This window comes from Dermacentor albipictus, chromosome 10 (genome assembly GCF_038994185.2).
Source record: "Dermacentor albipictus isolate Rhodes 1998 colony chromosome 10, USDA_Dalb.pri_finalv2, whole genome shotgun sequence".
Taxonomy (NCBI): Eukaryota; Metazoa; Arthropoda; class Arachnida; order Ixodida; family Ixodidae; genus Dermacentor; species Dermacentor albipictus.
Genome location: NC_091830.1, coordinates 96,548,826 through 96,561,830, shown reverse-complemented (window position 1 = coordinate 96,561,830; position 13,005 = coordinate 96,548,826). Strand labels below are relative to the sequence as shown.

Below are 13,005 nucleotides of genomic sequence, written 5' to 3'. Positions count from 1 at the left end.
CGCGCCTTGCACCGGTCCCCGCACAGCACCAATGCGCGCGTGGCGCGCCATTTGTCGGGACAGCGCCGTACATTGTGAGGAGGGGGTCTTCTGTGTTTTGCCGCAAGATGGCTCTGCATGTGCAGAAAGCGCAGAAGAAATGTAGCGGAAACGTACTTCGCTACGCGTTTAAGTGCGACTTCTGTAATTTACATGCTCATAATTACCGGTGTACACAGCAGTATAACTTTCTACGGCACGTTTGTAAGTCAGCACCGCATTCACTAGAGGCGTTTTTCTCCCACCTTGAACGATCGAACTCATGGCTCTGTTCATAAATAAAAAAAAATGGCTGTGGCTTAGCTAAGGTTAAGCCCAGGATGCGAAGCATACTAGCCTTTATTTTAACGCGACAGCGTTAAGGAGCTCGTGTCGCAGAAAAGCCGGTGTCGTCGGCGTCGGCTCAGGCGTGCGGCGCTTGCTCAGGCGCACATTTCGTTGTCGCGCCGAACGCTGCGTTGCTCGACGCTCACCGCGTCCGATGCGGGGGGCGACGCTGCGAGTGACGGCGCGAGTTGGAGCACCGTTTCGCCTCTGTCGTGACCAGGGGCGTAGCCAGGGGGGGGGGGGGCTTATGGGGCTTCAGCCCCCCCCGAAATGTTTTCGTGCTGTCCGTGCACCGCCGACCAAAGCGACCCCCGGCGCCAAAGATCACTCTGGATTTTGTCTAGAATGTCTTTTTGACGCTCGAAAAGACATTTAACCGTGAAGATTGCAAACTCGGGCTGGATTTCGTGGCAACGCCCATGCACCGGGAGTCGCATAACGCCAAGCAGTCCCATCCGAGCACAATGTTTCAGGGGCGCTTTGATGGTGAGCGGGCTCGCCGCGGCATCTCACTGAGGCCACGGAATCTATGGAGCGCATGGCTATCAATTGCGAAACTTAATGGGTATAAATCTCATAAGCTCTTGATGTGAAAGGTGCATTGACATTTCCAAAGTTGTGCTTTAGATTTTCAATTGCGGAAATTTGTGGGTTTAATGTTGTTATAAACATTTGATGCCAAAGGTCTATTGACTTTTCTAAAGTCTTACATCGGAACAAACAACGAGACAAGCCGAATCAACACACTAGCAGACGAGTTGACAAAGCAGGCAGCGAGGTCCAATGAGACGAAGCGTTGGGGTGGTTCATTTGTGCCGTCATGTCACATAAAAAAAATATCAACATTTTTTTTTAACCTACGCCAGAACATCCATGTCAAGACACTAAAGCCAGCCAAAGTAACTACGTTCTTATTTATTTTTTCTACTTTGACTTTTATTCGCGAGGACACATTGAGCCTCTCCATTTTTTTTTGTACTCGCTACCCTACCCGCGGGCTGCCAGAGCCAGCCAGAGCGCATACGTTTTTCTCGTATGGCCCCGACCACCGTGCGGTGCACTTCGTTGCGCGTTCGGTTTGCTCTGGCCGAGTGGATTTTCACCGGACAGGGTTTTGGACGCTTTCTGGCTAGCAGACGAGAAAAAAAAAAACAATGGTCGCTCGCCGCTATCACTGTGGGGACTCGAAGGATTGCACCGCATTGCTTGAGGGGAACCTTTCCGGAAAGTCTTGTTTCGCCGCTGTAGGATATTGAGCAGTATGCGTATGGTTCTCAGTGGACCAAGCGTCTCATGTTTTCTTCGGTCTTCCTTCCGTAGCCCCATTAGGTGCCCGAAGTAGGCATTAGATTCTGGCCAATATACTTTCCTATGCGTTTTTTTTTTTCATTTCGGTGCCTCCGCCCCACAGAAAAAAAATACATTGTTGCGGCGCAACGAATTGTGGCATGGTGAAAGTTCGATTTTGATACTTCTTTTGCGGAAAGTAATGGGCGACGGGACGCTTCAGTTGCCGGATATGTTTATTATATTATTGCGAAAGCAATTATATGGACACTCCAGGCGCATTCCTGCCATCGCCCTCATGTTTCGTATAAAGTCCAAGGGTGATAACATCGTGACCACGCGCTGCATTCTATATGTGCGTGTGAAAGCGTAGGAGGGGAGGTGGAATGGGTGAGCCGACGATGGTGGCTCAGTCTTGTGTGCGCAAAGGAGAAAAGCGGGGAGCAAGCGCGCCGCCTTCCGTCGCGCGCAATACATCGGGGGGAGTGGGTGGAATGGGGGTGAAACCTAGGATTCTGTGAATCTATGATTGTGCAACATGTTTATTTGCCTTGTTTGACGCATTATATACAGTTACTTCTTCTTACATACATAGACTCATTGGAGACTTATATGTATACTTAAATATCTTGTTGCGAAGTTTTGTGTATACATGCAATGAACTTTGTTTCCAGTGGCACTTTTTTGTCCTTTATCAAGCCGTATTTTCGCATTTGCATATCCCATAGTATCTTTGCATTTCTAATGTACGAGGGCGAGTCAAATGAAAGTGAGCCTACCCTAACCGCGCAATAATGGTTCGGTTCATTATCTGCGAGGCATGCGCGCAGGAGAACGGCATGTCTCATTTACAAAAGTGACACGCAGGTGTGAAGATAAATGTTCTTTAATGCTCTCATACACTGGGTTGAATATGGTTGCGTCACATAATGGACACTTCAAAAGTTGAACAGCTCGGTGTCGCGAAGTTTTTGAAAGCTGAAGGTGTTTCCGAAACAGAAATTAATCACCATATGACTGCAGTGTACGTTGAACACTGTATTTCATTGACCACTGTGAAGCGTTGGAGCAAACGGTTCAAAGGACGTTGCAAAGACATTGCAAGACCGGGCCAAAACCATCGTGCAATCACCCCCCACACAATTTCAAAGGTTCATGAGCTGCATAAACAAGAACGGAGGATAAGCATCGATGAACTGGCAGACCGTCTGAACATCAGTCACGGTTCGGTTCACGCCATAATTCATGAGCTTCTCGGTTATCGGCTCTTTGGTGCGCAATGGATCCCCAAGATTTTTATCTCCATCGCGAGAAGACGGAGAAGTTTCGCGCTGCCTTGACTCATCTGATCGGGTATCACAATGAGCATGACGACTTTTTGTTCGCAACTGTGATCGGGGACGAACCTTGGTTCCACTACTACGAGCCTGAAACACGACGGCGAAGCTTACAGTGGAAACATTCGAATTTACCACGCCCAAAGAACGTAAAGGCCATCATTTCCGCTGGAAAGGTGTTGTTGACTTTTTTTTTCGATCGACAGGGTCGGTCTATTACTGATAGAATGTGCTAAATCTTGAGAGGCTATCAATTGTTTCCGATAGTGTGAAACGCCAGAACGCCAGCGTGTCGCAATCAAGAACGAACAACGTGGAAAATTGACGAATGGGGTCATCTTGTTCCACGACAATGCCTGTCCCCACGTCGCTTATGTGGTTTATACAAAACTGGCAAAGTTCAAGTGGGAAACGGTGCAACATCCGCCATGCAGCTCAGACCTGTCACCTTGCGACTTCTACATTTTGGGGCAACCGAAAAAACAGCTCAAGGGAACCACATACAGACTTTTTGAAGCAGCAACCCAAGGAGGTTTATAAGACGGGAATCACGCAACCCGCTAGTCAATAGGACAAATGTCTAAATTCTCATGAAGACTACTTTTAAATCAAGTATCCCGTTGTTGGCTCATTCATTTGACTGTCCCTCATATATCTTGCAGAACTCCTGCTTTTTATATGTGCTCTCTGTCGCGACTATAGCTTCGGTGCAATTACTCACAATACACGACAAGGGACAGCTACTTCTGCGTAATACATTGGAACAAACGACAGCGTCATTGAGATTTTTCACTGGCCATTGCACATATACAAGAATGTAAGCACGGTTCTTGAATGACAAAGTTTCATTAACATATTTGTCCTCAACTTGTTCAGTTCATTGCCTTTTAATTTTTCATATCAGCGGCATCCACTGCTTTCCTGGTTTCGAACTGATATAGTTCTAAAGTTCGTGTGATATTTTCTTTACTTAATAAATAGACAAAAAACATGGAAGCATTGACGTCAGTTATGTTGGGCACAATTTTTGGCCTATACGAGTATAATATTTTATGAAAAAATACATATTTTACTTGTATTTACAGTGCGTACCTTTCAAGAATTCGTTTCCAGCATCTTTGGCAATGACATTGCAGTTATTATTCATGTATTTGATCCCTCGATAAATTGTTTAAGAGGAAGCTTGAGCTCGGGCCCAGTCCGACGCGGCCTATTCAAATACTTGTAAAACGCAGAAACGCTTTTCTGAGATAATCCTGCCAATCGCTTTTATTGAAATTGGTTGCATTTGAGAGAAAAAGTTAAATCCTAGTGTCTGTTGGAAACAGAACTTCGATTTAGGGCCTGAATTTTGTTTTAAATATTTTGGGAAATTCGAAAGTTTGAAAAAATAGAAGCACGACGTTTACAAACTAATAGCTATGCATGAAGAACAGATATTGTGGTTCTGTAAACGGCATTTATTATAACAGTCAAAGCGGACAAGTTTGCTGTGTCAATTTGTACCTTACGTGAATTGGTTACGTTGTGTACAAGGGTTCTGCAAAAGCCGTATTTCCACAACACTAAATTGTTTTGAGATTCATGTGTAACATATCTATTTTGTCCACTGTAGATGTACTATTAGATGCAATTCACAAAGTTGTGATATCATTTTTCATTGTTGAGTCACGGAGTTTTAAACTTGATAGTTTCGTTTTCTGAAAATATTCAATTTTGGCGAATTTTTCATAACTAATTGACCACCTAAATGAAAAATTCGAAGCCAGTAGTCATTAGAATTAAACTTTTTCTTTTATATGCAACAAACCTCCTCAAATTTGGTGTAGTGGTTGCAGGGAAAAACAAATTCCCCTTCTACATGTACCTAAATAGGAGCACCCGAGCTAACGCTGCCTCTTAAGGAGGAGGCTGAGCTGCAACGTGCAGCTACACACACACACACACACACATATATATATATATATATATATATATATATATATATATATATATATATATATATATATATATATATATATATATATATATATATTGGGCGAGTGGCGTAGCCCCCCCGAACAAAACTTCTGGCTACGCCACTGGTCGTGACGTCATGGTGTCACGTGGTATTGAAGGCGACACCGCCGCGCCTGAGGAGCTGGGTTGAGCTCTCGTAATATGCTTCGCATAAAAGAACTCATGGCTGAGTGGTAGCGTCTCCGCCTCACACTCCGGAGACCCTGGTTCGATTCACACCCAGCCCATCTTGGAAGTTATTTTTATTTATAAATTGCCTTCGCGGATTTTTCGCTCATGGCCGACAACGCCGACACCGACGACACCGGCTTTTCTGCGACACGAGCTCATTAACGCTCTCGCGTTAAAAGTCGCAGGCCTGCGCGGCACACACGGCACAGTCAATGCAAGGTAAATATACCTGGTAGCGAAGCTTCCCTAGGAGCCCATACGTTCAAAACATGGCGGTCCATCGGCGGTTCATGGGGCTTAGCGCCATCTGTATGTGGTGGGAACACTTCCGGCGGAAGAAAAAATAATGTGACGCCATGTCCGTTAAACGCAGAAGTGACGTCATTTTGTTTTCGAAGACGCGAAATTTGTTTTGTTGTACTGCCTTTAGAGCTATATATTCAAATGCCCCGCCTTGCGAGTTGATGGGCGTTTCGAGCTTTCAGCGTGGAAAGCGATGCAGGAAAAGGCCAGCCGTACGGTTGTCGAAATCGCATCCCTGCCCAGAATACTTTCTTTGGAGGCCGACGGAAGCTTTAGGTGTAGAGTGGTGATCCTATTGTCGGATGCCAAGCCTGTCGGCCAGCGCAGTCGTGCGAAAACTACACAATTATCTGCCGGGCGTAACTCACTACTTTTCATTGAACAGACTAAGAAGCGATGAAGCTACCCGCGTCACCGAATTCAGGCAAACTTCGACAAGCAAGAAAGCACAAACTGTGAGGGGGGCGTATTTCAACAGGTGAACTTTACGAGTGCGCCTTTCTGCCCATTTCAAGACGTGCATTGCATTGCGAGTGATAGTGGCGTGAACGCCCCCTGTAGCGATGGGGCGCTGAAAAGAAATGTATTTATTAATAATAATAAAATTAAATAAACTAGTATTTTCTTAACTATTAACGAATACATAAAATTGACTAGGAATTTTATTTTCGTTGAATCCATCTAACTGCGTCACGCTTGAATTAAAAAACGCGTTTTTCTTTCCCACTGTTTGTTCCCTCCAAACATAGTCGCGCTTCAATCGCTGCTCCCATAACCCCCCATGCTGATGTCGGTGACAATCTGTACTGAACCACTTTTCGCCCGAAGCTTCGCGACCTATTTCAATCGAGTTTGGTCAATGCGCCAGCTGGAAGAGCGCCTCCATGTGAGCTCCATTTTCGGCAGCGCGCACCGGAGGGTTCGTGCCTTGCAAGGAGGTGCGATAACATCTACCGAAGAGTGAACCCAGGTACCGAGACAACGCGGCGGACATGCAACATCCCTTGACCAATGGTACGATACGATGCTGCTGATGATGATCAGTTATTTGCATCATCTTTCAAACTGGGCGTTGACAAATAGTTGCCTAGCCTGCTTGAGTTGACGAGGTCCAGCTACATGCAACCGGTACCTGTCGGGACACTTGGTGGAATACAACGCAACTGCGCGGTGCGCAGCCACCTTGTCACAAGGTGCACGATGTCATGCTAATAATGATGATGACGAGGATAATTTTTTGGCAGCGCCGTTGAAGGGGGGCTGTGAAGAACAGTTACCTAGCCTGCTGATTTATTTAAGTAAGCTATACATGTTTTCATTCCAGCATTTTTGTATACGTCTGCTCAACCTTCTTGTCCTTCTTCAAATATTTTCCAGCTACCTTGTACCGCTACCTATACAAGTGGTACAATGCGAGCCGCCTGGTGAAATATATTGCAACCGCAATGCTAAAGGGCGCACGTTTCCCAGAAATGTGTTTCTTGCAACTGGCCCATTACGTGTGTTTCTTTCACTCCAGTCCTTAACAGGAAGAATTAGCTCGGGTGCTCCTACCTTAATACCTGTAAAAGGCAAATTCCTTTCTCTCGGTAAGCACTGAACCAAAATTGAAGAGGTTTGTTGCATTTGAAAGAAAAAGTTAAAATCTAGTGACTGAACGCTTCGAATTTGGTTATTTAGGATGTCAATTTTTATTAAATATAGGCAAATATTTTCAAATTTTCAACACAAGGGACTATCAAGTTTACAACTCTGTAACTCGGTAATGATAAATGATATCACAATCCTATGAATTGCACCTAATAGTACAACTGAAGCGGCCAAAATTCTATGTTGCACATGAATCTCAAAAAATTTGATAATGTGGAGATACAGCTTTTGCAGAATCTTTGTACACAAAGTAACGAATTCATGTAATATATAAATTCACGTATCGAATTTATTCCCTTTCAATGATCTAATGGCTGCTGTTTACAGAATTGGGATATCTGTTTTTGATGCTGAGTTATTTGTAATTTCGTGCTTCTATTTTCTTCGAGCTTTCGAATTTTCGAAATTTGTTGAAACACAATTCAAGCCCTAAATCAAAATTCCACTTGCAATGGTCACTAGAATTGAACTTTCACTCTCCATTACTATAAATTTAATTAAAATCGGTCCAGCGGTTATCCCAGAAAAGCGTTCGTGCGTATTACATGTATTTGAATAGGGACGCATCGGAGTTTGGTCCGAGCTAAAGCTTCCTCTTAAGTACCTCTGATCGTTTTCCGCAGCAATTTATTTAGTCTATTTGTATAGCTCTAATCCAGACAGCTGTCATGCATTCTTGGAAAGCTTGTTGCAACCAGGATGTGAGGATGTCCAGAAGGAACTTGTGGTGTTTCTATGAACAACTAGCAGCATTGTCTGAAGAGTGATTCTTGACTTGATAATAAGGAAATTTTCTCGTGGTTGCTTTTTGGACTTGACAGTACAGGCATTGTGCTCAGTTAGGTTGTACTAAATACGTGCAAGCGTCTTCGGTTGGCTCTTCTCTATTCGATTCAGTATTTGAAACTTACTATTGGTATTCGCTTCGCGTTCTAAAAATTTCATATTGGGCTTCATTTAGTTCCAGTTGTATTTTTCTTGCACATGTTCATTTCTAACGCCGATGTACGTGTTGAGACAGGATGCGGTCAATTACATAGTTCATTAGATCGCCCTCGTCCCGTCAGTGTGTCTTTGTGTGGTCATGTTTTTACGGTTACACAAATATATGCTATAAAGTATGCACAAACTAGACCACCAAGAAGCTCTAGTTATTGAAAAGGTTCACTGATTCCTCTATTAGAACGAAATGTGTTCGCCAAAATCAGGGACATTTAGGCTTTACTTGCCTTACCAGGGAATGGAGAAATTCTGGCTTCCAAAGACTGCTCTCGGATAGAAACAGTAATCGTATGATGCGATACGTATGGTATATTGTTGCTCTTTTTCTCCAAAAAGCTTCTCTAACGCGTGCCAAAGTGAACCTTCCCTGTGGCTATCAAATGATAACAAATTTAGCGGCCACTGTTGCCTCTGGAAAAAGAAACAAAGAAACAAAAATATTTCTTACCTGGTCGAGTGCCTCAACACCAGCAGAATCAAAGAAACTTATGGCGGAACAATCCATCACTACCGCCCTTGTTGTCACTGCGTCGCAATCGGCTTCTCTGAAACAGAATTCACCAGGAAAATTTTCTATGCAATTCAAAAAAAGACAATTTGGAAAGGAAGTTTTTAATTAGGCAAAGCGATTTGAAATAAAAACATGGCCATGGTTATAGCATCATTGTTTATATGGATTATGCAGGCATGCTCGACATGAATGCAAGATTTATCTAGACATGTAAATCATATTTTTGGGCAAGTTTAACAGGTCCTAATTGCGCACCAGAATCCGACTAAGTGAAAAGCAGACAGGGCAGCGCTTCAATATCTTCAAGCGTTATCTTGCCTGTTTCCTTGTAAAAAAGAAACACAAACACAAGCTATGAAAAAAAGAATTATGTGTCTTTCTGAGCTGTTGACGATCTGCTCACCTTAAAATTTAGCCAACTAGCCTGAATCGCCACCTAGTTGTATAATATTTTATGGGCACCCGAAACATTATCATAGACTTTACCTTAAATTCGGTGGGTTTCCGTGCCAAAGCCAAGATGTAAATTTTGAAGCACGCGGTAGTAGGGAACACCACATTATTTACCAGCCAGCAATGCTTAACGTGCACCTAAATCTAAGTGGAAGAGTACTTTTGCATATCACCACGAAAGAATTGCGACCGCCGCGGCAGACATCAAAGTCACGACCTCTAGCCAAACAGTGCAACGCCGTAGCCACTAAGATACCGTGGGTGCTTGTGTCTAAGCATGCGTGGAGAGCTGGGTAGTAAAAATTACCGACGATTATGTTACTTCCTAATGCGAAATTTGAGCGCAGCAAATAAGCTGTTTCACCTTTTCGATAGATTGAGGCAAAGAAATCGAGCAACACATGTATGCGCTATCACAGATTTTTTTTTTATTTTTCGCACGTATTCCTTTAACAAAGACTCCACTAACAGTTCTTGACAGTCATGAAGGAAGCTTTGTGGTCGGAGAAATAGACTGATATATGTTCGACTTGGTACACCAATGCTTGATTCTCAAAGACGAGATCTATACAAGTGCCTCGCGAGGTTGTCACAGCCGTGGGACGCGTTACGAGCGAGAGGAACGGGATGTTCTCCCGCATAAGTGTTAGGAAATTGCTGTTTGTCTTTATGTCAACATTAAAGTCCCCCACTACTAACATCGGTGTGGATCGATGGACGGTTAATGCGAGTTGCAGGAAGTGCACGACGTCTTTCGTGAGTGCGGTAGCGGACTCACGAAAGCGGTATCAGTCGGTCGCTGCTAGCGCTGGGGGGATGAAAGGGGGGCGGAGCTGGTTACGAGGCCGACGATAACGCCGGCGACGACGCGAAACCCAGGAACGGACGCCAAAGAGCCATTTGTGTAGCCAGCCCTCCTCCACAGTCTCTCCTCCTCCCTTCTATCATCCTCCCTCGCCCGGAGAGCCGACAGCGCGCATGCGCGGCGGCGGAGCAGCAGATTCGTCGGCGAGCTGGTTACGAGGCCGACGACAACGCCGACAACGCCGACGACGACGACGACGCGAAACCCAGGAACGGACGCCAAAGAGCTGCGCTCTAAAACTAAATGTACAATGACTAAGCACGAATGGCGACGCCACATAGCACCTGCCCAGCAGCGTCCGCTTGGGGCAAATTTAACTTGTCATTAAAATAGACTACCACGAATTCGAAACGAACCGAATAGTCAACCTGCCGAGCTTCAATAGCTTTCTCCCCACACATGTACTCGAAACAAGCCAAAACACTTTCTAGTCTGTGACATATCAGGGGCGTGCGGCTGGGCGCTTCGCACGCACAATTAAAAAAATGAAAACTTCGGTTTTCGTTTTCTTCCCCATCATTATAATCAACCCTATTTAACCAGATATATTAAAAAGGCCTTGAAAGAATATATTTTTCGATCCCGATGCGATTGAGTGCTATTGTTTGTGTTAAATTTGAACGTTATTTCTGCCATGTGAAAAAAATCGATTGGTGTTTCAAGCAGACACGGTTTGCTGAAATACTCGTACATAGCCATGAACTTGATGTGAGTGAATGATAGTGTAACAGTGGCCTAACGTAAGTACATAGTACCAGAGGCATAACTCAACACGTCTGAGGGGCGCTGATTATGTAGTATTTTTACATACGGCATGTACATGTACATACCGCATACGGCATGTAAAAATACTGGAAGATATCTATAGCGGCTCCACAGCCGCCGTAGTCCTCCACAAAGAAAGCAACAAAATCCCAATAAAGAAAGGCGTCAGACAGGGAGATACGATCTCTCCAATGCTATTCACAGCATGTTTACAGGAGGTATTCAGAGACCTGGATTGGGAAGAATTGGGGATAAAAGTTATTGGAGAATACCTTAGTAACTTGCGATTCGCTGATGATACTGCCTTGCTTAGTAACTCAGGGGACCAACTGCAATGCATGCTCAATGACCTGGAGAGGCAAAGCAGAAGAGTGCGTCTAAAAATTAATCTGCAGAAAACTAAAGTAATGTTTAACAGTTTCGGAAAAGAACAGCAATTTACAATAGGTAGCGAGGCACTGGAAGTGGTAAGGGAATACATCTACTTAGGGCAGGCAGTGACGGCGGATCCGGATCATGAGACGGAAATAATCAGAAGAATAAGAATGGGCTGGGGTGCGTTTGGCAGGTATTCTCAGATCATGAACAGCAGGTTGCCATTATCCCTCAAGAGAAAAGTCTATAATAGCTGTGTCTTACCAGTACTCACCTACGGGGCAGAAACCTGGAGGCTTACGAAAAGGGTTCTACTCAAATTGAGGACGACGCAACGAGCTATGGAAAGAAGAATGATAGGTGTAACGTTAAGGGATCAGAAAAGAGCAGATTGGGTGAGGGAACAAACGCGAGGTAATGACATCTTAGTTGAAATCAAGAAAAAGAAATGGGCATGGGCAGGACATCTACTGAGGAGGGAAGATAAGCGATGGTCATTAAGGGTAACGGACTGGATTCCAAGGGAAGGGAAGCGTAGCAGGGTGCGGCAGAAAGTTAGGTGGGCGGATGATATTAAGAAGTTTACAGGGACGGCATGGCCACAATTAGTACATGACCGGGGTTGTTGGATAAATATGGGAGAGGCCTTTGCCCTGCAGTGGGCGTAACCAGGCTGATGATGATGATTATGATGATTATGTAGTGTAGCCTTTATTTTACTTGTGAGTCGAAAAAAAATCATTCTAAATACAGATCGATTATTAGGTCTAATAAGTACAGTGCTCACAGAATGAAATGGAACACGGATCATTTAGTCGAACCCTACATATGTGCAAGTATGCGAGAGCACCATGTCATGTCGCTAGGAATTTGGTCAGCAAAGGTGACGAGGACTCCGATGTAAGTGTACGCGCCAGAATTACGTCGATGTGACAAAAACTGCAGCTGGTTGAAGCGAAAGTATGCGCATTACTTAGCCGCAAACTCACGCGTTTCATTCCGTGAGCACTGTATATCTTCCAAGTAGCAGATGCAGGCATGGTTATCTTTAAATGAGTGTAACTTTTCTTACATGTCGTGGAGCTTCCTTTTGGACTTCGTTCGCACAGGATTCTTGTCCTTGAACAGTTCCTCGAAATCAGCGATGATGTTATGGTGGGTTGCGAAGCAGAAAGGACCACCAGAACGATAGATCTTTAGAGCCTCTGCCTAGTAATTGGTACAAAAGAAAACAAAACACAGTAGAGTCCGTTACCAGACTTAAACTGGAAATGAATAAAAAAATAGAAGACGCATTCGTTCCGCTATTTCATTCCATGGGCATTAAAGGCTATGTGCCCTCTTCTCCGGTGGAGCACTGAATAGGAGGAGATCTGTTCGTGGTAGCAAGTGCCAGGGGAAATTTTATGCTCTAGGCGTAGACTACATGACTAGCACTTGAGCAGCTATTGTCATTGTGAATAAACAATCACGGATTTGAGGGTTGTTCTGGAATCCTTTGCGCTCGCATGCAGCTCCTATATGAGCAATACGGCTTTGTATATCAACGACATAATGTACGACGTCAGTGCACAGCCTGTATGGGAACGGCTGCCCCTGTCACCTGCGGCACCGTCTGACCTCAGCGGCATCCGAAAATGGTGAACCTTATGGGGGACCATGACATGAAGGACTGCCACTCCTCGAATAAGTTCGTCCAGACTTCACCGCAAATGAGACGGCAAGACGAATTTTACCGACGCTAGGGTTTACCTCGCTGACGTTGCAAACCGTTAGCTTAGAATCAAGGATCTGCAATTCCCGAGTTCATTTCAGTTCAAGACCCTCTTACCAAATTGTCAGACCACACTCTTCGATAAACCCTTGGGCAAAACATCACCAATTGCGGCAAGCGCAGCACT

The 13,005-nt window shown here is 44.6% G+C and overlaps 1 protein-coding gene across 1 annotated transcript in view; it reads right to left on the bottom strand.

Moving 5' to 3' along the window:
• Window positions 1-13,005, bottom strand: part of LOC135921467 (sulfate transporter-like) — a 108,025-nt gene that overhangs the window by 6,291 nt on the left and 88,729 nt on the right. Inside the window, exons 14-15 of the mRNA XM_065455828.2 lie at window positions 12,177-12,313; window positions 8,584-8,680 (exon numbers count right to left, since the gene is read on the bottom strand). Coding sequence (XP_065311900.2) covers window positions 8,584-8,680; window positions 12,177-12,313 — 234 coding nt within the window. The remainder of the gene's footprint in view (window positions 1-8,583; window positions 8,681-12,176; window positions 12,314-13,005) is intronic.